This window comes from Danio rerio, chromosome 24 (genome assembly GCF_049306965.1).
Source record: "Danio rerio strain Tuebingen ecotype United States chromosome 24, GRCz12tu, whole genome shotgun sequence".
NCBI lineage: Eukaryota > Metazoa > Chordata > Actinopteri > Cypriniformes > Danionidae > Danio > Danio rerio.
In genome coordinates, this window is record NC_133199.1 from 22,460,001 (window position 1) to 22,485,429 (window position 25,429).

At 34.9% G+C, this 25,429-nt stretch overlaps 1 protein-coding gene across 31 annotated transcripts in view; it reads right to left on the bottom strand.

Moving 5' to 3' along the window:
- relch (RAB11 binding and LisH domain, coiled-coil and HEAT repeat containing) overlaps positions 1-25,429 on the bottom strand; it is a 158,506-nt gene that overhangs the window by 66,118 nt on the left and 66,959 nt on the right. For all 31 annotated transcript variants that reach the window (XM_073940157.1, XM_073940156.1, XM_073940155.1 and 28 more), the window contains 2 exon segments: positions 14,072-14,184; positions 13,440-13,530 (listed from right to left, as the gene is read on the bottom strand). In XM_073940157.1, the coding sequence (XP_073796258.1) occupies positions 13,440-13,530; positions 14,072-14,184 (204 nt within the window).

The following is a 25,429-nucleotide window of genomic DNA, read 5'->3' on the forward strand; positions in this document are numbered from 1 at the left end:
TAGCATGATTCTAGCATGAGTTAGCATGTTACTAGCATGATTCTAGCATAAATTAGCATGTTACTAGCATGATTCTAGGATGAACTAGCATGTTACTAGCATGATTCCAGTATGAATTAGCATGTTATTAGCATGATTCTAGCATGAATTAGCATGATACTAGCATGATTCCAGTATGAATTAGCATGTTACTAGCATGAGTCTAGTATGAATTAGCATGTCATTAGGTTGATTCTAGTATGAATTAGCATGTTATTAGCATGATTCTAGCATGAATTAGCATGTTACTAGCATGATTCCAGTATTAATTAGCATGTTATTAGCATGATTCTAGCATGAATTAGCATGTTACTAGCATGATTCCAGTATGAATTAGCATGTTACTAGCACGATTTTAGCATGAATTAGCATGATTCTAGCATGAAGTTAGCATGTTGTTAGCATGATTCTAGCATGAATTAGCATGTTGTTAGCATGATTCTAGCACGAATTAGCATGTGCTAAGGTGTTGCTAGGTGGTTGCTAAGGTGTTGATAGATTGTTGCTAGGGTGTCCTACGTGGTTGCTAGGTGGTTGCTAAGGTGTTGCTAGGCGGTTGCTAGGGTATTTTGAGTGGTTGCTAGGTGGTTGCTAAGGTGTTGCTAGGTGGTTGCTAAGGTGTCCTAAGTGGTTGCTAGATGGTTGCTAGGGTATTCTGAGTGGTTGCTAAGGCGTTGCTAGGTGGTTGCTAGGGTGTTCTGAGTGGTTGCTAGGTGGTTGCTAAGGTATTGCTAGGTGGTTGCTAGGGTGTCCTGAGTGGTTGCTAGGTGGTTGCTAAGGCGTTGCTAGGCAGTTGCTAGGGTGTTCTGAGTGGTTGCTAGGTGGTTGCTAAGGTGTTGCTAGGCGGTTGCTAAGGTGTCCCAAGTGGTTGCTAGGTGGTTGCTAAGGTGTTTCTAGGTGGTTGCTAAGGTATTCTGAGTGGTTGCTAAGGCGTTGCTAGGCGGTTGCTAGGGTGTCCTGAGTGGTCGCTAGGCCCTTACTAAGGCATTACTAGGCCGTTGCTAGGTGGTTGCTAGGCGGTTGCTAGGGTAATTTGGGTGGTTGCTAGGCAGTTGCTAGGGTACCCTGGTTGGTTACTAGGCAAGCCTCACATACATGCTTGATAAAACATTTATACTTAGTAAGCATTTCTAGCAAGTTACAGTACTTGGCTAGTCAATATTAGCATGTAGCTAATCACTGCTAGCATGTGTAGCATTTAGGAAGTTCTGTTTGCTAGCATGAGTCAAACGAGCCAATCTCCAAGTCTCTACGATGTTCTGATGCTGAGATATAGCTGTTGATGAATGGTTGCTAGGGTACTCTGTTTTGTTGCTATGGGCGAGGTTACAGAGTGCACTTGAATGTGGTTGGCTGTCTAAGTCAAATGAACCAACCCCCATGTCTCTATGACACTGCTATGCAAAGATATGCATCTTGGCCTATTTTAATGGAAGTCTATGGAATCAATTTGGGGGCGTGGCTTGTGAGCTTCATTATCATATTGAGATGCTCATTGGTTGTCTGAGTCAGATGAGCCATCCCCCAAGTCAATAGGACACTGCTAAGCAAAGATATGCATGTAGGCCAGTTATTAACATGAGTCTGGTATGAATTAGCATGTTACTAGCATGATTCTAGTACAAATTAGCATGTCATTAGCATGTTTCCAGTATGAGTTAGCATGTCATTAGCATGATTAGCATATAAGTAGCATGTTGCTAGCATGATTGGCATGTCATTAGTATGTTAGAATTATAAGCATTTGAAAGCACAGCTAGTTACAGTCTATAGGACAGTTGCTAGGGTGCAGTATGTGGTAGTTAGGGGTGTGGCTAGAAAGTTAAAAGGCCATCAGTGATTGGCTGCTGGCTAGACTGAGTTAAATGAGCCCAGCCATTAGTCTCTATGACAGTCTGATGCAGAGTTATGAGCTCACAAAGTTTGATCCCATGTAAAGTCAATGAGAGTCTTTTGTAATGGAAGTCTACGGGACAGTTGCTAGGGTGCAGTATGTGGTAGTTAGGGGTGTGGCTAGAAAGTTAAAAGCTCATCAGTTATTGGCAGATTGGTAGTTGGAGTTAAATGAGCTCAGCCATTAGTCTGTAGGACAGTCTGATGCAGAGTTATGAGCTCACAAAGTTTGATTCCATGTAAAGTCAATGAGAGTCTTTTGAATTGAAGTCTATGGGACAGTTACTAGGGTCCAAAAGTGGTTGCTAGGGCGTGGCTAGAAAGTTTAAAGGTGATCAGTCATTGACAGTTTGATAGTCTGAGTTAAATGAGCCCAGTTAGAGTTCTGTGCGACAGTCTGACGCAGAGTTACGAGGTCACAAAGTTTGGTCCAATGTTAAGTCTATGGGATTTTTCCGACAGTCCCGGGACGTTTTTCGGAAAACCGAAAGTTGGATCAGTCTGAGGAGATATGGCATACCGAGTCAGAATAGTTTGGAGGTCTGGTGTGAGTTTGGTGGTAATAGCTTGAAAGTTCAAGGAGTAGATAGAGTTTGAATTTTAGTCTCAGAAGAAGAATAATAACTAGACAGTAAAGTTCGTCGAGACAAACTTTGAGGCTGGCTTGACAAAGCCTGTTGGTAATAGTTTATTTAGTTTAAAAACAGTTTGAAAAAGTATAAGTAGCATGTTATTAGCATGATTCTAGCATAGATTAGCATGTTATTAGCATGAATTAGTATCTTATTAGTACGATTCTAGCATGGATTAGCATGTTATTAGCATGAATTAGCATGATTCTAGCACGATTTAGCATGTTACTAGCATAATTCTAGCATGAATTAGTGTGTTATTAGCATGATTCTAGTAAAATTAGCATGTTACTACCATGATTCTAGCATGAATTAGCATGTTATTAGCATGATTCTAGCATGAATTAGCATGTTAATAGCAAGATTCTAGTATGAACTAGCATGTCACTAGCATGATTCTAGTATGAATTAGCATGTCACTAGCATGAGTCTAGTATGAATTAGCATGTTACTAGCATGATTCTAGTATAAATTAGCATGTTATTAGCATGATTCTAGCATGAATTAGCATGTTATTAGCATGATTCTAGTATGAATTAGCATGTCACTAGCATGAGTCTAGTATGAATTAGCATGTTACTAGCATGATTCTAGTCTAAATTAGCATGTTATTAGCATGATTCTAGCATGAATAAGCATGTTATTAGCATGATTCTAGCATGAATTAGCATGTTATTAGCATGATTCTAGTATGAATTAGCATGATTCTAGTGTGAATTAGCATGTTATTAGCATGATTCTAGTATGAGTTAGCATGTTATTAGCATGATTCTAGCATGAGTTAGCATGTTACTAGCATGATTCTAGCATAAATTAGCATGTTACTAGCATGATTCTAGGATGAACTAGCATGTTACTAGCATGATTCCAGTATGAATTAGCATGTTATTAGCATGATTCTAGCATGAATTAGCATGATACTAGCATGATTCCAGTATGAATTAGCATGTTACTAGCATGAGTCTAGTATGAATTAGCATGTCATTAGGTTGATTCTAGTATGAATTAGCATGTTATTAGCATGATTCTAGCATGAATTAGCATGTTACTAGCATGATTCCAGTATTAATTAGCATGTTATTAGCATGATTCTAGCATGAATTAGCATGTTACTAGCATGATTCCAGTATGAATTAGCATGTTACTAGCACGATTTTAGCATGAATTAGCATGATTCTAGCATGAAGTTAGCATGTTGTTAGCATGATTCTAGCATGAATTAGCATGTTGTTAGCATGATTCTAGCACGAATTAGCATGTGCTAAGGTGTTGCTAGGTGGTTGCTAAGGTGTTGATAGATTGTTGCTAGGGTGTCCTACGTGGTTGCTAGGTGGTTGCTAAGGTGTTGCTAGGCGGTTGCTAGGGTATTTTGAGTGGTTGCTAGGTGGTTGCTAAGGTGTTGCTAGGTGGTTGCTAAGGTGTCCTAAGTGGTTGCTAGATGGTTGCTAGGGTATTCTGAGTGGTTGCTAAGGCGTTGCTAGGTGGTTGCTAGGGTGTTCTGAGTGGTTGCTAGGTGGTTGCTAAGGTATTGCTAGGTGGTTGCTAGGGTGTCCTGAGTGGTTGCTAGGTGGTTGCTAAGGCGTTGCTAGGCAGTTGCTAGGGTGTTCTGAGTGGTTGCTAGGTGGTTGCTAAGGTGTTGCTAGGCGGTTGCTAAGGTGTCCCAAGTGGTTGCTAGGTGGTTGCTAAGGTGTTTCTAGGTGGTTGCTAAGGTATTCTGAGTGGTTGCTAAGGCGTTGCTAGGCGGTTGCTAGGGTGTCCTGAGTGGTCGCTAGGCCCTTACTAAGGCATTACTAGGCCGTTGCTAGGTGGTTGCTAGGCGGTTGCTAGGGTAATTTGGGTGGTTGCTAGGCAGTTGCTAGGGTACCCTGGTTGGTTACTAGGCAAGCCTCACATACATGCTTGATAAAACATTTATACTTAGTAAGCATTTCTAGCAAGTTACAGTACTTGGCTAGTCAATATTAGCATGTAGCTAATCACTGCTAGCATGTGTAGCATTTAGGAAGTTCTGTTTGCTAGCATGAGTCAAACGAGCCAATCTCCAAGTCTCTACGATGTTCTGATGCTGAGATATAGCTGTTGATGAATGGTTGCTAGGGTACTCTGTTTTGTTGCTATGGGCGAGGTTACAGAGTGCACTTGAATGTGGTTGGCTGTCTAAGTCAAATGAACCAACCCCCATGTCTCTATGACACTGCTATGCAAAGATATGCATCTTGGCCTATTTTAATGGAAGTCTATGGAATCAATTTGGGGGCGTGGCTTGTGAGCTTCATTATCATATTGAGATGCTCATTGGTTGTCTGAGTCAGATGAGCCATCCCCCAAGTCAATAGGACACTGCTAAGCAAAGATATGCATGTAGGCCAGTTATTAACATGAGTCTGGTATGAATTAGCATGTTACTAGCATGATTCTAGTACAAATTAGCATGTCATTAGCATGTTTCCAGTATGAGTTAGCATGTCATTAGCATGATTAGCATATAAGTAGCATGTTGCTAGCATGATTGGCATGTCATTAGTATGTTAGAATTATAAGCATTTGAAAGCACAGCTAGTTACAGTCTATAGGACAGTTGCTAGGGTGCAGTATGTGGTAGTTAGGGGTGTGGCTAGAAAGTTAAAAGGCCATCAGTGATTGGCTGCTGGCTAGACTGAGTTAAATGAGCCCAGCCATTAGTCTCTATGACAGTCTGATGCAGAGTTATGAGCTCACAAAGTTTGATCCCATGTAAAGTCAATGAGAGTCTTTTGTAATGGAAGTCTACGGGACAGTTGCTAGGGTGCAGTATGTGGTAGTTAGGGGTGTGGCTAGAAAGTTAAAAGCTCATCAGTTATTGGCAGATTGGTAGTTGGAGTTAAATGAGCTCAGCCATTAGTCTGTAGGACAGTCTGATGCAGAGTTATGAGCTCACAAAGTTTGATTCCATGTAAAGTCAATGAGAGTCTTTTGAATTGAAGTCTATGGGACAGTTACTAGGGTCCAAAAGTGGTTGCTAGGGCGTGGCTAGAAAGTTTAAAGGTGATCAGTCATTGACAGTTTGATAGTCTGAGTTAAATGAGCCCAGTTAGAGTTCTGTGCGACAGTCTGACGCAGAGTTACGAGGTCACAAAGTTTGGTCCAATGTTAAGTCTATGGGATTTTTCCGACAGTCCCGGGACGTTTTTCGGAAAACCGAAAGTTGGATCAGTCTGAGGAGATATGGCATACCGAGTCAGAATAGTTTGGAGGTCTGGTGTGAGTTTGGTGGTAATAGCTTGAAAGTTCAAGGAGTAGATAGAGTTTGAATTTTAGTCTCAGAAGAAGAATAATAATAAAATTAATAATAATAAGTTTAAATAGTAGAACAGTAGTCTGGCTTTGACAAGCCAGCCTAATAAAATTAATAATAATAAGTTTAAATAGTAGAACAGTAGTCTGGCTTTGACAAGCCAGCCTAACTAGACAGTAAAGTTCGTCGAGACAAACTTTGAGGCTGGCTTGACAAAGCCTGTTGGTAATAGTTTATTTAGTTTAAAAACAGTTTGAAAAAGTATAAGTAGCATGTTATTAGCATGATTCTAGCATAGATTAGCATGTTATTAGCATGAATTATTATCTTATTAGTACGATTCTAGCATGGATTAGCATGTTATTAGCATGAATTAGCATGATTCTAGCACGATTTAGCATGTTACTAGCATAATTCTAGCATGAATTAGTGTGTTATTAGCATGATTGTAGTAAAATTAGCATGTTACTACCATGATTCTAGCATGAATTAGCATGTTATTAGCATGATTCTAGCATGAATTAGCAAGATTCTAGTATGAACTAGCATGTCACTAGCATGATTCTAGGATGAATTAGCATGTCACTAGCATGAGTCTAGTATGAATTAGCATGTTACTAGCATGATTCTAGTATAAATTAGCATGTTATTAGCATGATTCTAGCATGAATTAGCATGTTATTAGCATGATTCTAGTATGAATTAGCATGTCACTAGCATGAGTCTAGTATGAATTAGCATGTTACTAGCATGATTCTAGTATAAATTAGCATGTTATTAGCATGATTCTAGCATGAATAAGCATGTTACTAGCATGATTCTAGCATGAATTAGCATGTCACAAGCATGATTCTAGTATGAATTAGCATGATTCTAGTATGAATTAGCATGTTATTAGCATGATTCTAGTATGAGTTAGCATGTTATTAGCATGATTCTAGCATGAGTTAGCATGTTACTCGCATGATTCTAGCATAAATTAGCATGTTACTAGCATGATTCTAGGATGAACTAGCATATTACTAGCATGATTGCAGTATGAATTAGCATGTTATTAGCATGATTCTAGCATGAATTAACATGTTACTAGCATGATTCCAGTATGAATTAGCATGTTACTAGCATGATTCTAGCATGAATTAGCATGTTACTAGCATGATTCTAGCATGAATTAGCATGTTATTAGCAAGATTCTAGTGTAAATTAGCAAGTTTTTAGCATGACTGTAGTATGAATTAGCATGTTACTAGCATGATTCTAGTATGAATTAGCATGTCACATAGCATGCTTAGGTGGTTGCTAGGGTCTTCTGAGTGGTTGCTAAGTCGTTGCTAGGTAGTCTGTTGGGTGTCCTAAGTGGTTGCTAGGTGGTTGCTAAGATGTTGCTAGGCGGTTGCTAGGGTGTCCTGAGTGGTTGCTAGGGGGTTGCTAAGGTGTTGCTAGGTGGTTGCTAAGGAGTCCTAAGTGGTTGCTAGGCGGTTGCTAAGTGTTGCTAGGTGTTTGCTAGGGTATTCTGAGTGGTTGCTAAGGCGTTGCTAGGCGGTTGCTAGGGTGTTCTGACTGGTTGCTAGGTGGTTGCTTAGGTGTTGTTAGGCGGTTGCTAAGGTATCCCAAGTGGTTGCTAGGTGGTTGCTAAGGTGTTGCTAGGTGGTTGCTAGGGTGTCCTGAGTGGTTGCTAGGTGGTTGCTAAGGTGTTGCTAGGGTGTTCTGAGTGGTTGCTAAGGTGTTGCTAGGCGGTTGCTAAGTGGTTGCTAAGTCGTTGCTAGGGTGTCCTGAGTGGTTGTTAGGTGGTTGCTAAGATGTTGCTAGGCAGTTGATAGGGTGTTGCTAGGTGTTTGCTATGGTGTTCTGAGTGGTGGCTAGGTTGTTGCTAGGCAGTTGCTAGGGTGCTCTGATTGGTTGCTAGGTGGTTGCTAAGGTATTCTTAGTGGTTGCTAAGGCGTTGCTAGGCGGTTGCTAGGGTGTCCTGAGTGGTCGCTAGGCCCTTACTAAGGCATTACTAGGCCGTTGCTAGGTGGTTGCTAGCCAGTTGCTAGGGTAATTTGGGTGGTTGCTAGGCAGTTGCTAGGTTACCCTGGGTGGTTACTAGGCAAGCCTCACATACATGCTTGATAAAACATTTATACTTAGTAAGCATTTCTAGCAAGTTACAGTACTTGGCTAGTCAATATTAGCATGTAGCTAATCACTGCTAGCATGTGTAGCATATAGGAAGTTCCGTTGGCTAGCATGAGTCAAACGAGCCAATCTCCAAGTCTCTACGATGTTCTGATGCTGAGATATAGCTGTTGATGAATGGTTGCTAGGGTACTCTGTTTTGTTGCTATGGGCGAGGTTACAGAGTGAACTTGAATGTGGTTGGCTGCCTAAGTCAAATGAACCAACCCCCATGTCTCTATGACACTGCTATGCAAAGATATGCATCTTGGCCTATTTTAATGGAAGTCTATGGAATCAATTTGGGGGCGTGGCTTGTGAGCTTCATTATCATATTGAGATGCTCATTGGTTGTCTGAGTCAGATGAGCCATCCCCCAAGTCAACAGGACAATGCTAAGCAAAGATATGCATGTAGGCCAGTTATTAACATCAGTCTAGTATGAATTAGCATGTTACTAGCATGATTCTAGTACAAATTAGCATGTCATTAGCATGTTTCCAGTATGAGTTAGCATGTAATTAGCATGATTAGCATATGAGTAGCATGTTGCTAGCATGATTGGCATGTCATTAGCATGTTAGAATTATAAGCATTTGATAGCACAGCTAATTACAGTCTATAGGACAGTTGCTAGGGTGCAGTATGTGGTAGTTAGGGGTGTGGCTAGAAAGTTAAAAGGCCATCAGTGATTGGCTGCTGGCTAGACTGAGTTAAATGAGCTCAGCCTTTAGTCTCTATGACAGTCTGATGCAGAGTTATGAGCTCACAAAGTTTGATCCCATGTAAAGTCAATGAGAGTCTTTTGTAATGGAAGTCTACGGGACAGTTTCTAGCGTGCAGTATGTGGTAGTTAGGGGTGTGGCTACAAAGTTAAAAGCTCATCAGTTATTGGCAGATTGATAGTCGGAGTTAAATGAGCTCAGCCATTAGTCTGTAGGACAGTCTGATGCAGAGTTATGAGCTCACAAAGTTTGATCCCATGTAAAGTCAATGAGAGTCTTTTGCAATGGAAGTCTACGGGACAGTTGCTAGGGTGCAGTATGTGGTAGTTAGGGGTGTGTCTAGAAAGTTAAAAGCTCATCAGTTATTGGCAGTTTGGTAGTCGGAGTTAAATGATCTCAGCCATTAGTCTGTAGGACAGTCTGATGCAGAGTTATGAACTCATAAAATTTGATCCCATGTTAAGTCAATGAGAGTCTTTTGAATTGAAGTCTATGGGACAGTTACTAGGGTCCATAAGTGGTTGCTAGGGCGTGGCTAGAAAGTTTAAAGGTGATCAGTCATTGGCAGTTTGATAGTCTGAGTTAAATGAGCTCAGTTAGAGTTCTGTGCGACAGTCTGACGCAGAGTTACGAGGTCACAAAGTTTGGTCCAATGTTAAGTCTATGGGATTTTTCCGACAGTCCCGGGACGTTTTTTGGAAAACCGAAAGTTGGATCAGTCTGAGGAGATATGGCATACCGAGTCAGACCAGTTTGGAGGTCTGGTGTGAGTTTGGTGGTAATAGCTTGAAAGTTCAAGGAGTAGATAGAGTTTGAATTTTAGTCTCAGAAGAAGAATAATAATAAAAAAATTAATAATAATAATAAGTTTAAATAGTAGAACAGTAGTCTGGCTTTGACAAGCCAGCCTAACTAGAACCTAAAGTTCGTAGACAAACTTTGATGTTGGCTTGAGAAAGCCAACGTGACTGCGCCGGGGACTCAAAGGCAGTTGGCAGGAAGCACAGCGGTTGAGAAGTGGTTGCTAGGCGGTTGCTAAGATGTTGCTAAGGCATTCCTAGGTAGTTGCTAGGGTGTTCTGAGTGGTTTCTAGGCTGTTGCTAGGGTCCACTGGACTGTTAATCGGAAGGCCTCATTTACATTTTTGATCAAATCGAGAGAGAGAGAGAGAGAGAGAGAGAGAGAGAGAGAGAGGACTGATTTGTTCAGGTTGTTTAATGCAGATCACTATAGTATAGTTAGTATTTATAGTATATATTATAATCTGAACAAAATTACATTATAATAAATATCATATAAAGAAAAATATTAAATTAAAATACTAATGAAACAATAGCACATGCATTTAGTTAATTTGTCTATTATTTAATCAGTCTTATCAGTTTTGCAGTTAATATAGAGTACAGTCAATTTACAGTAATTTGCAGCATTATATACATAGTTATAGTTATATAGTTATATACAGTTTACAGGAAGAAAATCGCATTAAATACAATATTATAGGACGTCTTCATCACGTGGTTAATTCTGACCAATGACGTTGTTCCACCCCACTGGCCACTAACACAATGTTATAATCGTAATATTTAGTTGTCATCACCTGGGTGATTTTATTTTTTTTTTGGTACAGCATAGGCCAAAAGCTTGGCTTTCATTGTCATTATCACAAGTGAGGAGAAGGCTCTTTTGCGGCACAGAATATTGTTTTGAAAGAAATATCTGAAGTAAACTTATGTTTTTGCTAACATAAAAGGGGGATTAAGAAATAATCCTTATAACCCTAACCATAAATGTGTGTATGTGTTATATATGTATATATGTATATATGTATGTATATATATATATACATACATATATACAGTTGAAGTCAGAATTATTAACCCCCTTTTGATTTTTTTTTCCCTTTTTTAATATTTCCCAAATTTTGTTTAACTGTGCAAGGAAATTTTCACTGTATGTCTGATAATATTTTTTCTTCTTGAGAAAGTCTTATTTGTTTTATTTCGGCTAGAATAAAAGCAGTTATTAATTATTTAAAAACTATTTTTGGGACACAATTATTTGCCCCTTTAAACAATTTTTTTTTGATAGTCTACAGAACAAACCATCGTTATACAATAACTTGCCTGATTACCCTAACCTGCCTAGTTCACCTTATTAACCTAGTTAAGGCTTTAAATGTCACTTTAAGCTGTATAGAAGTGTCTTGAAAAATATCAAGTCAAATATTATTTACTGTCATCATGGCAAAGATAAAATAAAGAAGTTATTAGAAATGAGTTATTAAAACTATTATGCTTAGAAATGTGCTGAAACAATCTTCCCTCCATTAAACAGAAATTGGGGAAAAAATAAACAGGGGAGCTAATAATTCTGACTTCAACTGTATGTATATATATGTATATACACACACTTTATTTTCACTGTTTGTAAATAATTGTTCTTAACATTTTTGCTTTAAAACATTATAATACTGTTTGGATTTCCCCCCCATAATAATAAATTGTGAACATTGCTGTGTAAATTGCAATCCAGACGTTACAGAGAGAAATTGATGCAGCAACAGCAGAGCATATTAAGGGGATATAAAAAATCTTCATACATTGTATGTATATATATATATTCACTATTTTAAAATACATTTTCTTTGCTGTGTGTTTTTATTGGTTATGATGCTGTTTGGATGTTTTATTTTTGCACAATAAATAAAATGTGATTTAAAAAGTGCAAACATTGTCTTTGTTAGAATTTACACGTGATTATAAAGACGTTCAGGTCCGACCGCACCGAATGGAAAGAAATTGTAGGTTTTGAAGATGGATTATTAGTTTTGTGGCAAGGACATAGCTGTTTTAGTGGGTTAAATACAGATGAAAAATAAAGTTAGAATGATTTTATATTCAATATGTTTATTGTATAATATACGTGAATGTTCGCATGGCTTTCATTTTCATTATCACAAGTAGAGGAGTCAGCACGGATAACTCCGGATATCTCCGCCTCTTAAAGGAGCAGTGCCTCTTAAAGGGCCAGTACTAAATTACAAAGGGCTCAAAAATGGTTCTCTGGCGCCATCTCGTGGACACTCTGACAAGCTTTTTGTTTGAATGTTACAAATTTAATATAAAAAAAAATATTTATAGGAAAACTGTTATTTATAATTACACCAAATAAATATGACAATTATCAGTAATTTCAAACACATCTTTTGGCCAAATTTGAGGATTGTATACTTTTTTATATGCCCCAAATACTCGATACAATTTTTTAATAAAAAAAATTTTAATTAAAAAACTACAAATCTTATCGGCATGAGGACATACAGCAACCATCTCATGAGCAATAGGCAGCTTTTGACCAAATTTGGGGCTTGTAGCATCTAAGCCCTGGGAGGAGAAGCGATTGCTTTTTTTTGGTCAGAAGCCGGAATAATAATAATAATAAGAATAATAATAAGAATAAGTTTAAGTAGCATTACAGTATGTTGGCTTTCTCAAGCCAACATAATAATAAGAATAAGTTTAAGTAGCATTACAGTATGTTGGCTTTCTCAAGCCAACATAATAAGTTTACGTGAGATAACAGTATGTTGGCTTTTCAAGCCACCATAATAATTTAATTTCATTGTAGGAATAACGGAATATGCATAAAAAAGTTAAATAATGGTATTAAAGGTTGATATATATATATTTGATATATATTTCAAATCACTCATAAATATCTAATGTAGACATTATGATGCAAATATTTCTCATTAAAGATTTCTTTATTTAAGGAGATTTAAATGTTTCACTATAAAAAATTCTGATCTAAAACTTTTCCAATGTTTCACTAAAAAAAAATTCCATTCAAAATAGATTTACATGTATATATATATATGATAAAGAGTCCATTCTTAAATTATACAAACATACTACTAACTACACAGATTTCTAAAATTGTTAAAATACTCCATAATATTGAATTTGCTATAAAAATTATTAAATGTTTCACTGTAAAGGTTCAATACTAAAATCATTTAAATGTTTAACTATAAAAACACTTTTCTAAACAGATAAAAATATTTCCTAATCAAGATTGTGTTTTAAAGTCATTATAGATATATTAATGTAAAAAAAAATTAAGTTTCTTGCACAGATTGATCCTTCGTTTCATAAGACTTCAAATGTATCGGACAAAAGCCATGTAGAAGCCATTAACACAGACATATTTATCAATTTCTTCATTTAAACTTATCTCTGTTTTGGATAAGTGGAAGAAAATGATTCTATTTTTAGTGAATAACGGAATATGCATTTAAAAAATATATATATATATATATATATATATATATATATAATATATAATAAAGCTATTTTGAAGAATGCTGGAAAACCCACAGACATTCTCAGTAGGAAAATAAACAGTCTATAGTTATGGCTACTGGTGACCAACATTCAGCAAAATATCTTCTTTTGTGTTTAACAGAAGTAAGAAAGTCAAACAGGTTTGGAACAAGTGGAGCAAATGATGACAATTTTAGTATTTCAGGTGAATTTTCAATTTAGATTTAGAGTCAAACAATTAAACATATAGTCGATAATAACCACATTTGGACACAATTGTCATCCATTGTGCAGTTTGATTTGATCTGTGTTTGATTTAGATTTGTTTCTAAATCCTAATTAAATGTCTGATTTTAATAGTAAGTTTAAATGTCTGCAAGGGTCTAGAACTAACCTGTTCCCAGCACTGAGGCAGGAGCTCAGCTTCCACCCGTGTCGGACCCACATGTTGGGCAAACGCCACACACCCCGTCAAAATCATCTGTCTGAAGAGGAACATTACAAAGTCCGTTATAAAACTCACATCAACAAAACCCATATTGGTCAGTTCACACATGCGCAGATGCCCAAAAACGCACACACATATACACATTTGCGCATACATGTGAACAAACGCACACACATACATACACTTTATAGTGCAAACCATGAATGATGACATCCCTTTTAAAAATTAATATTTGTTTTTCCATTGCTTAGAGTATATAGACAATATTTTTAAAAACAATAATATTAAAATGGTGATTTTTGTTAAAATAAGATCATTTTAGGAGGCTAAAAATAATAATTCATTTAAAAAAAAAAACTATACAATTTTTATTATATGTAATATCTGTCTATTTCTTTATTATATTATTCTTTTTTGGTACTGACTAATCTAAATGTAAATACATATATTTTATTGCGTAGCCTCCCATAGAAAGTATTAATTTTGACGGGAGACCCATAAGGGGTGTACTCATTTATGCTGGGCACTATACACATACACAAACACATATATGCGTGCACACACACATGTGCGCGCACCTCTGCTCATCATCAGGTCTCTTGATAAGATTAAAGAGGATGTGCAAGAGTTGATCTCTTTCTTTGGGCTCGGGATGCAGGCAGGCCGTACACAAAATCAGGGGAATCAGCTCCTGGAGACACACAGATATGAACGAAGGTCAAATGAAGGTCAAATATTATGCATCACAGATTGAAATAAATACACACACACTGTACATGCACCTGCTCGGACAGGGAACTTCAGCAAGAAGGCATTTGAGGATACAGGGGAAGCTACTGCACGCTACTGGACAACCAACTTCACCACAAAGGAGAGAGAGACTTCTACAAGCTGCTACTAGCATCAGGCAGCACCATTTAAATGCTGGATATTCATAAAGTGTGTGGAATGATTTTATTTGGATATTATTTGAAGAAAGATTATACTATTTAGTTATTATGTTCACAGAATAGTAGTCGTCATTCCTGATTATTGTGGTCTTTCCTTGACATACAATTTATGCATATGAGGATTTACTGTATTGACTCTATTCTAAAATGCAGAAGTGTGTTCGTTTTTGCGATTGTTTTAGACCTTCTGATTCAGTCGCCTATGGGATATTTAACTAGGAATAACAAACAGAGGAAAACAGTCAAACTACTTGCTCTAAAAAAAACAAGTGTGTCCATGACTTTACACACAAAGCAGAATCATTTAAAAAGAAAATATTAGTTTGCAACATCAAGCAGCGGAACGAGCAGTTTTCAATGTCTAAAAATGAATGGAAGTGAATGAGTCCGTGACTCTCGAGTTAAAGAGATTCAAATGGCTGTGCCTGCTCATAAGCGAAGAATAAGGTGAATAGGTTTAAAAAATAATGTAACTTAAAAACATTTAAAGTAAAACGTGTGTCAACGTATTAAAAAGATACAAACTTTTTTACTTTTATTAAATTGTTTCAATAAAGTATTACCCATATTAACAAAATAAAGTTATAATAAATTTTATTTAATAGTTTTATTTGCAGTAAATATGCTTGATTTTATTAATATATATATAATAAAACTTTGTATGTACAGTTAAAGTCAGAATTATTATCTCCCTGAATTATTAGCCCTGTTTATTTTTTTCCCCAATTTCTGTTTAACGGAGAGCACATTTTTTTTTATACATTTATAAACATAATAGTTTTAATAACTCATTTTTAATCACTAATTTATTGTAGCTTTGCCATGATGACAGCAAATAATATTTGACTAGATATTTATCAAGACACTAGTATTCAGCTTACAGGGCAATTTAAAGAATTAGACTATCGAGAAAATACATATAGCTTAAAGGGGCTAATGATTTTGACCTTAAAATGGCTTTTAAACAATTAAAAACTGCTTTTGTTCTAGCCAAAACAAAACCAGTGAGACTTTCTCCAGAAGCAAAAATATTATTGGAACTACTGTGAAAAATGTATTTGCTCTGTTAAACAGCATTTGAGAAATATTTAAAAGAGAAAAAAAAATTAAGGATTATAGGGAGGGATTAATAATTCTGACATCAACTGTATGTGTCCGTTTTCAGGGTTTTAAATCCTTTTTCTGTAATACCGTGTCTACGGTATACAGTAGGTGACACTTTAATATGGCCATTACCGCCGCCGCTCTAAAGGAGAAAGGTAAGTTTTTTTTAGGTATGACCGCAGTTGCCGCCAGGTGGCACAAAGGGATGGGATGCAAACGAACAGAAATAGCCTATACATTAGCTGTAAATACTCTGCTACTTGTAAATAAAGATAAACAATGAAACAAAGCATTATAATTCTAGGCTACACTATTTAAAGGCACGACATTGAAAGGATCAAATCTAAGATTCCTTTTTAATATTAAGATATTTTCTTTGAAATCTAAATGTATATTTTCCTGCCAATGTTGCTATTAAAACACTTTGCCTGAACATGCTGCCAGCAGCTGTGAAGCAGTGAGGCATTAATTAAATCCTTATTTTCCAAAGAGCGGAACAAATCATCATTGCACAGTACAGGCAAAAATATAACAAAAATATAATTTTTATATTTTTCTTGGAAAAAAAAATTGAAACGAATTTTGTTAGCTATAATTTGTATCTTAATACTAATGTATTTTTTATACGGTTTATTATTTATATTTGTTTTTTTTCTTGTTTTTTACAACAACAGTATCTCCAGCAGAAAAAATATCCAAAGATGCCATATTTTAAATGGTAAAGAAATCTGTGTTTTTGAAACAAATGAAGACAGCAAAAGTCTGATTCCTTTGAATTATTTAGCCCGACATGTTTACTGCTCCAAAATATTTTAAATGTTACTCAAAATAAAATATGTTGTGTCAAAAAGTTTTAGTTTTTTACCAAGACATTTAAAGGTTCAGGACACCCTGGATAACTTTTTTTTTTATATTAACAGATTTGGGTGTGTTGAGCATCAGTTAAGACAATGTTAGCACCTGTCAACTTTAATTGTGGGGAAAACTGGATAATTTTGAACTTTTGTCAGCTAATTTCAGCTTCCGGTTTTAAAATGATTTTTGGGGCGGGATCAAAATCGGCGACGTAGCGCAGCACTGCAAGTGCAATGATGACGCGTCAGTTTCTCAGCGGAGTTTTCTTATCCTATGAGAAGAGCCGGCTGCTTAATTATTCATGAGACCTGCCAGACCTGCCAGAGTCAAGCCCGAACTGTGAGACACATCACGGACCCACGGCACGGGCACACAGTATTTAGCCGTTTATGAAGGCTCGTATGTGTTTGTTTGCATGATCCACGCGGTTTGTTGCATGTTTTCCCCCGCGATCTTGTCAGGGCCGATCATACAGCAAAGCTGTGTGTGCGCTGCTAGCATTTTTGTCGGGAGAGCAGCACGAGAATTAGAGAATGGCGGACGCTGTCTTTTATCAGGAGTTCACTCACAGTCAGACACATCACTGTGCTGCTGTGTTTGCCTAAATCCTCCAGATTACCAGCAGGGCTAACGGTTAAAATAGACAGGTCAGGAGACCTGCTGCTCCTCACGGTTTGTCTCATTTTGTGAGCTAGCTTTGTTTGCTCCCCTTCTCCTCTGCTGGCCACGCCCACTCCTGCCCGATGCTCGCGGAGCTCCACGCCCATTAATCATGCATCTTTTGAAAAAATTCTGAAGTAGACTTTAACCGAAAGTGGGGGGTGTCATGGCCCTTTAAGAATATATTTTAGAGCAGTAATCAAAATACCGTGTACCAGGTTATTTTTATCCAAGGATATCATACCGTCAGTATCTTATACCAGCCCATGCTTAGTGTGTGTATGTGTATGTATTAATGTCGATAAATGTTGAATTTTTAAAGATACTTCAATAAAATCCTTGGAATCAAAATACCTTTAAAGTTTAGTTTATTTTACCGATATCAAATGCTCAATGAGTACATTCTAAACAGAAAAAAACAATAAATTATGTATTTTGAGATGTAAAATTATTAATAATTATTATTAATTATTTTAATTATTAATCATTTAAATGGCATTACAATAAATTTACGTTTGAAAATAATGTCCTTTTAGTGTAATTACAGTTTTTTGTACTTTCGTGCATTTGTCTTTTTTGTTATCTAAATAGCTTTAATTTTTCATGTCTAAATAGCTTTAGTCATAATTATTTTAATTTCAGAGAAACTTAATTTTTTTTATAATTATTTCCCTGTAAACAGACCTTGTGAATCAGTGCACAAAAATGCATGAAGAAATCTCAAAAAGGAGCAAAAAAGCCATTTCAGTGCAAGCAAACGTATTATAAACCAATACACAGAACAAAAAACTCACTATTGACATAAATTGCCCAATGTTACCAACCATCAGTATCTTCATGTGTATGCAGATATGTACAAATGTGACATTTTCTGTACACTAAAAAATGTAATGACAAAAAGTCAACAATTATTTTTGTTGCTTTAATTTATTTTAATCTGTTAATCAGGTTTTAACTACACTTTAAGTTATACAAAGTTTATCTTGATATTATTAGTGGGTTTGATTAATGTGAGTTGAGATGACTAGAAAAAAATATTTGATTCAACTTAAAAATTGAAGTTAACAAAAAATTTTTTAAAAGTGTAGCAGTGTAAAAATATGGATGTTTACCATACCAGCAAGAGGCAGCTATAAAAAGCAAAACAGCCCATCAGATATCGCTTTACAGAAGCATTAATATGCCCTTGACACACGTGTCTCTCGCGGTCAACCAGCCCTGTTTTCCACCATGATCCAGAACGGCATCAACAGATCAAGATTCACATGAAGATTCGCCACACAAGTGTTTATTTTCTCTCGATTTATCTCATCTCCAGACGTGACTGTGGCTAAAACCGCAGCCTCTAAAGGACACTTAAAAATGAAAGATGGTTGAGAAAACACGCAGCAAAACTGCAGGCTGTTTGACGCTGTGCTTGTTTGTTTGGACGGCCGTTTCTGTCACCTGCCAAGAGTTAAAAGCATCATTTTAATATACGGCTTTTCAGATGTTATGAAGCTTAAAGGGCTGGTCTGTTTCTTGAGTAGTGAGTCTGTGTAGGAGTGTTGCATTATGGGACAATCAGTGGTGTGCGGCATCTGCTGCACATGGACAAGCTCTTAACAGAGACACATTTATGAAGTATTTTATTTGGCTCTGGCCCAAAGCCAAAGTGTGTCAATGTGAGATTTTTTGGTGGAGGAGCTACTGGGAAAAGATCAACACTTACGGTCAAGAACTGAAACAGGCAAAATAGGAAAAGTTTTGCAATTTGAAAAGTAAATACTTTTATTTTTAGTAAAAGTATTTTTTATTGATGCGGTTAAAACTTTAAGAAAAAAGCTTCTCATGAAAGATATAGTGTTTAATTACGTAATAAAATACAAGTCTAACACATTATTTTAGAGAATATTACTGTACTAGATCAAAATATCAAAGCAAATAGAGTCCTATGTGTATGACAAAATCATGCCTAAATCAGATTGACCAGAGAAAATCTTTTAAATTGTCTTGATTTTAAACTATTTGTAATTTTAAAAAGTATATTGCTTTAAAACGATAATTTACCAAATAAAATAGGTCCGATTGACATTCTATTGAAAAACTTTAATTAAGTGATATGTAATACTTTGACTAATGAAATTCCATAAATTTTTTTGTGAGTTTTTTTTTTTTCAAAACAACTCCATCTCATTTTTAGAAGTATATAATTTTATTAGGTGTTCAAAACGTTTGTCTAATTCATACATTTTATGATGTCCTTTGTTCAAAAGTGTCCTATTATGCATAATAATAATAAACTAATAATAATAATAAAAGAACTACATAAATAAATATATATATTTTTTTATTTATTTAACTCTTGTGCACTGTTCAAATTTACTACCCTTTTGTTATGTTCGGGATTAAAACATACACCAAATGAAACTGCTGTAAAAATTCATCAGATAATTAAAAAAAAAAAATATTTGCAGAAATTTGTTAATGAACCTCAGTTCTGATCATAACTGCTAATTTATTTTTTTATTTTTTAGAAAATTTACACGATTTTAACTTTTTAATTGCAGAGTTCACAAGTAATGTCACTGACTGAGAGAAAAAAAAAAAACTAAAAATGACGATTTTTTAGACATGTAAACGATTAGTAACAACATTGGCTTTGATGTATTGTTAGATTTTTTCTTTTTAATTTACTGTTGGTGGCTGTTTTTGCCCCATTGACTTCCATTACAACCACATTTGATGGTATCAAGGTAAGTGCACAAAGGTCAATCTCACACATTCACAGACACACATACAAACAATTTAATTTGCTGTTATACTCCATGTAAAATCCAGAAACTATGTCTTTACATTTTTTTTTTTTTTTTGCGCAGGCCTATCGCAAGGGTTAAACAGTAAAATGACAATTTTAACCTCTTCCCAACAGGGAAAACCAACAACAATAAAAACTGCATAATTATATGGTGTCATGGTGGTGTAGTAATAGAAATGTGGTTATAATGGAAGTCAAAGGGGCAAAAACGGCAACCAACAAATAGGGAGGAAAAAATGAAAATCAATCAAAAACAATAAATCAAAGCCAATGTTGTTTTACATGTCCAAGACTTAAAATAAAAAGGTAAAAAAATGTCCACAATTAATTTTTTTTATTGAAAATCCATAATTTTGTGTGTTTTTTTTTCACCAAATCAGTGACCTCTTTTGAATTTGGCAATTAAAGAGGTAAAATTCTGTAATTTTCAAAACAATTTATTAGTTTTGAGGATAAAAAAAAATTTAAAAGAAAAATTTATCTGATGCATTTTTACAGCAGTTTAATTTAGTGGATGTTTTCATCCCTAACATAACAAAAATGTAGTGCATTTGCCCACAGTGTATTATTCTTTTTTTTTAAATCAAAATATGAAAAATATGCGTCTAAATAATTTTTTTTTTACCAAAAATCTCTGCTAGCTGAACCACAGAAAAAGTTATGACCAAATTAAGACTTAAAATCACCCCAGAATGGATGAAAACATCCCCAACAGCACATAAGGGTTAAATCACTAATTATTTATAACAAATGCCATATTTTTATATTTTTATCTAAATGCAACTACAATTTCACATGGCAAAAAACTTTACTTTGCTTACTTGCCAGCCCAAATTACTTCCAAAGAAAAATTGTAATTATATGCAAATCTGCCGTTCATCATCAGCCTCCATTGACTCATTTCTTAAACACGACAAGTAAACAACTGTCTGCAGCACATCCATATCATTTCCAGCTAAACTAAAAACAGCCCAATCAGACATACACCCACACCTGCAAACACACTGGACATATTTCTGCAGGAAGACGGGGAGTTTCAGACTGTTACAAACACACAAAGTCTTATCAGTTCAATGGTAATCAATAACCTGAATAGCCTTTAATTCCGAAAGACTTTATCTTTACAATAAGGCTCAAGTAGGAGTGCAGATGACCAGAATTATATAGCAAAGCAGGTGTTCCTTCAGCGGCTGATTAGTAATTGTTGTGAAGCAGATGAAGGGGGAGAAAAAAAAGTGTCTGAATTCAGGGAGGAAGGTTATGAAGCCAACAGAATTAACCGGCAAAAACTCAAAGTCCATTTTAGTGAAAAGCAAGGAGATCTCTGCTTTCTGGGCGGTGTTTGTTTTCAGCCGACTTCAGTCTGGAAAGGTTCCAGTGTTTCTCAAACTGTCACCTGCTCCTGTGAAACTGAACTGCCCTATGCAAATCACAGGGGCCTAAAAGGGGGAAATGCTGTGGAACTGGATGGGAACGGTGAGAAATGCATATGTGCGAGTGTGTTTTTAAAGTTTGGTTATTTAAACCAAATGAGCGGCCAAAAAAACTCAGTCAAGGTTTGTCTGTCATCTGAAAGAGCCTAAAGACAAAAAAAGAGAGTGTTTTGAATTTATTGCTATCAGATTCTCTGGTTATTTCATGGCAAAACCAGATTAAATTTACATAAATTTTATAATAAAGATCACTTTACTATTATAAATTAAATATTTTAATCACTTAAAATAAACAAATAAATAAATGAATAATATAAACAGTGCTCTACATAAATGAGTACACCCCATTTTTAAAAATGTATATTTTCATCCATTTCTCAATGTATATAGGTAAAATATTTTTGGTCAATTTGAACAAAAAAGATTTATGGAATAGATTTTTTATTTTTTTAAAATAAGATTTTAGTCACCAAATATGTTTAGAAATAGAAAGATAATACATTTAAATAAATGTCAGATACAGGAAAAAAAAATACAAACTACAAAACTTCAACAATATTTGAAACATGTTTTGTTCTTCTTGACTTTTGTTCTCTACAATTGTTTTATTGAATAGTTTTCCCTAACATATAAACTTGGTTGTACTAATTTTGTACCGTTATCATAAATTATTTGTTAGGTAAGCTCTAGATTTGGCTTCAGTACTGACTAATCTAACCTAATGTATATGCACAAATATAATATTGGCTTCCTATAGAAAATATTCATCTGAATGAGAGATTTGTGAGGGGTGTACTCATATATGTTAAGCACTGTATATATAATGTTTACTTTTTATATAAACTGCACCATTTTTAAGGATTTACATCAGAAAAATATTTCCTTTAAAGACTCTCCAGAAAAAAAAAGTGTTTAGCATTAAAACAAGGACATTCCAAAAGTATCTGTTTAACAATTTGGTTTCTGTCGCAATATTGACATTTTGGAGGAACTTCTGCTTTTAGTAAATGTCCATGAGTGTCCGATACGACATCTTGTGTAAACAACCCCATCTGGTCTTGAAATAAAAGAGGTAGATTTTTTTAAAGAGACTGCAGCGCTTAAAAAAAAAAATAAAAAATTGTGTTCCATTGGCTGTCAATAGATATGTTTCCATTCGCCTGTTTTTCTACTAATTTTGAAATATTCCATAAAAAAGATTAAAAAGATAAAACTTTTTATCCAATAAAAAAAGTACCTATAAACAACGATGGAATTACATTTACCGAATAAATTCCAGCATTTGCATCCAAAAAGTCATGTGATTTCTTTTTAACAGATCACGTGATAACAAACATGAGTTTGATGAGACAACATTAATGGACAAACCAGCGAACCGACCACATTATAAAACATCTGAAATGCTGTTTGGGTCATTTTAAAATCCCTCAGCCAAAGTATGTCATCAACATTTCCAAAAGTTGAAATATGATGTAATGCTCTTTGGAGCCTTAAATATATTACTAATTAAATAAAAAGTAAAAACAATATATCTAAATACAAAAATATACAGCATGTCCTTTATTTTCCTGCAATGGTGCAAACTACTGATTAGCATAGATCAATGCAATAAACTCTCCACATAATTACAACAACACAGGCTTTTAAATTAGGATTTGTTCACTCAAAAAAAAAAAAAGTTCTCTCGTCCTTTTCTCCACTTGTCTAAAAACTTGTTTGAGTTTCTTTTTTCAGTTAAATACAAACAAAAACACACCAGGGGAAAAATACCATTAATACCCCAGAAGTCAGAATTATTAATGCCCCTAAATTATTAGTCCCCCTGTTTATTTTTTTCAGGAATTTCTGTTTAACAGAGAGAAGATTTTTATCAACATATTTCTTAACATAATAGTTTTAATAACTCATCTCTGATAACTGATTCATTTTTATATTTGCCATGATGACAGTAGATAATATTTTCTATACAAGTGACATTTAAAGGCTTAACTAGGGTAATTGGGGTATTTAAGCAAGTTATTGCATAACGAAGGTTTGTTCTGTAGACTATCAAAAATATATATAGCTTAAAAAAGCTAATAATTTTGACCTTAAAATGGTTTTTAAAAATTCAAAACTGCTTTTATTCTAGCCAAAATAAAATTAACAGGACTTTCTCCAGAAGATAAAATATCATCAGACATGCTGTGAAAATTTCCTTGATCTGTTAAACATCATTTGGGAAATATTTAAAAAAGAAAAAGAATTCAAAGGGGGTATAATAATTCTGATTTCAACTCAAGCTGAATTTATTTATGTATTTTTTGTGGAAGAACATTCATCTAAAAATCTTGCATTGTGTTTAACAGAAGAAAGAAATAAGCTAAGAGTTTAAGAGTTAAGAGTTTGTTGTATTGATCTAAACATGTCAGAGTATTTGAAAGTCATATTTTGAAGGAAAATAAATGCAAAATTTTTTCCACAGGACTTTGTATTTTTAGTGTCAGGTATTCACTTGCGTTCAAATGGAATCAGCTGAACAAAAGTCTACTGTACCTGTGGCCTTCAGGCTCTATTTACATCGTGCCTAAAAATATCCATCAGCTATAGTAAAATCACTGAAACTCATGATCTATAAATGTATTTTCCTTTGAAAATGGAAACTGGGGTTGGACATGTCGGATGGCTCTTGCCTTTTTCTATTGTCAGTACATGTTAGTGTATGTCAAAACTTTTTTTGAGTGCAAGATTAGCCAGAAATATTATGAAAAAAGATGTTTAATAAACATTTGTCAAAGCTGGGGGGGAAATGAAAACAAACCTAAAGCAACCACATACATAGAGTGCTCAGCACAACTGAGTACACTTCATTTTGAAAATGAATATTTTTATCCATTTCTCAGCAAATATAGTCAATGTATTTTGGTGCACTTAAACAAAACAAATTGATTAAACATATATATTTATTCAAATAATAATTTAGTCACTAAACAATTTAAAAATTAAATAATACAACTAAATTTAAGCAAAACATTGCAAAAAAACCATAAATAAAAAAAATAATAATAATTACAACCTACAAAATGTCAACTAAAGTTTTCACTTTTTTTTCTCTCTTTTTTTAAGTTTGTATTTAACATTTTTCCATAACATAAACATTTGGGTGGACTAGTTTTTGGACCATTATCATAAGTTATTTTGTTGGATAAGCTTCAGATTTGGATTCAGTACTGACTAATCTAATGTATATGCACAAATGTAATATTGTATAGCTTCTTATTAAAAATATGAATTTAAAAGGTGTTTGAATTTAAAAGAGGGGTGTACTCATATATGCTGATTAATGTACATATGTGTGTGCATGTTTATTTATTTAATACTACACTGTTTATATCAATGTCAATATACATAATAATAATAATAATAATAATAATAATAATAATAATGTAAATATGTGCTCTTTTACCCAATTCTGTCATTAATGCATTTTGTGCAAATTATTACATTTTAGTGACTGTATATTCTATAATTTATTTGTAAATATTGACCTGACAAAGGGTCTGCAGATGACAAGCAGATGAAAAATTGCTGACTCTGGTACATGGCATCATTGAAATAATAAATAAATATTCATTCTTTATTAATCCGGGGTTGCCACAGCAAAATGAACCGCCAACTTATCCAGCAAGTTTTTACACAGCGGATGCCCTTCCAGCCGCAACCAATCACTGGGAAACATCCACACACCCGGAGGAAACCCACGCGAAGGCAGGGAGAACATGCAAACTCCACACAGAAACGCCAACTGAGCCGAGGTTCGAACCAGCGACCTTCTTGCTGTGAGGCGACAGCACTACCTACTGCGCCACTGCCTCGCCTTAAATAAATAATAAATAAATAAATACAATTAATTAATTACTACTATATTAACTAACATATAATTAATTATACTAGTTTCATTACAGATGATTGATGTATGTAAATATTTTGTAAGTCAAAAAAATTGCTCTTTAGCAGCTTAGAATGTCAATTATGAACCAAAACATGTTTAAACTAGCCTAAATAAATCTAAAGCTTCAGTAATCAACAAAAAGAGAAATGTTTAAATTAAAATGCATTTTAGAGCCAATGATGCCAAAGCTAATGAGAAGCCAAGCC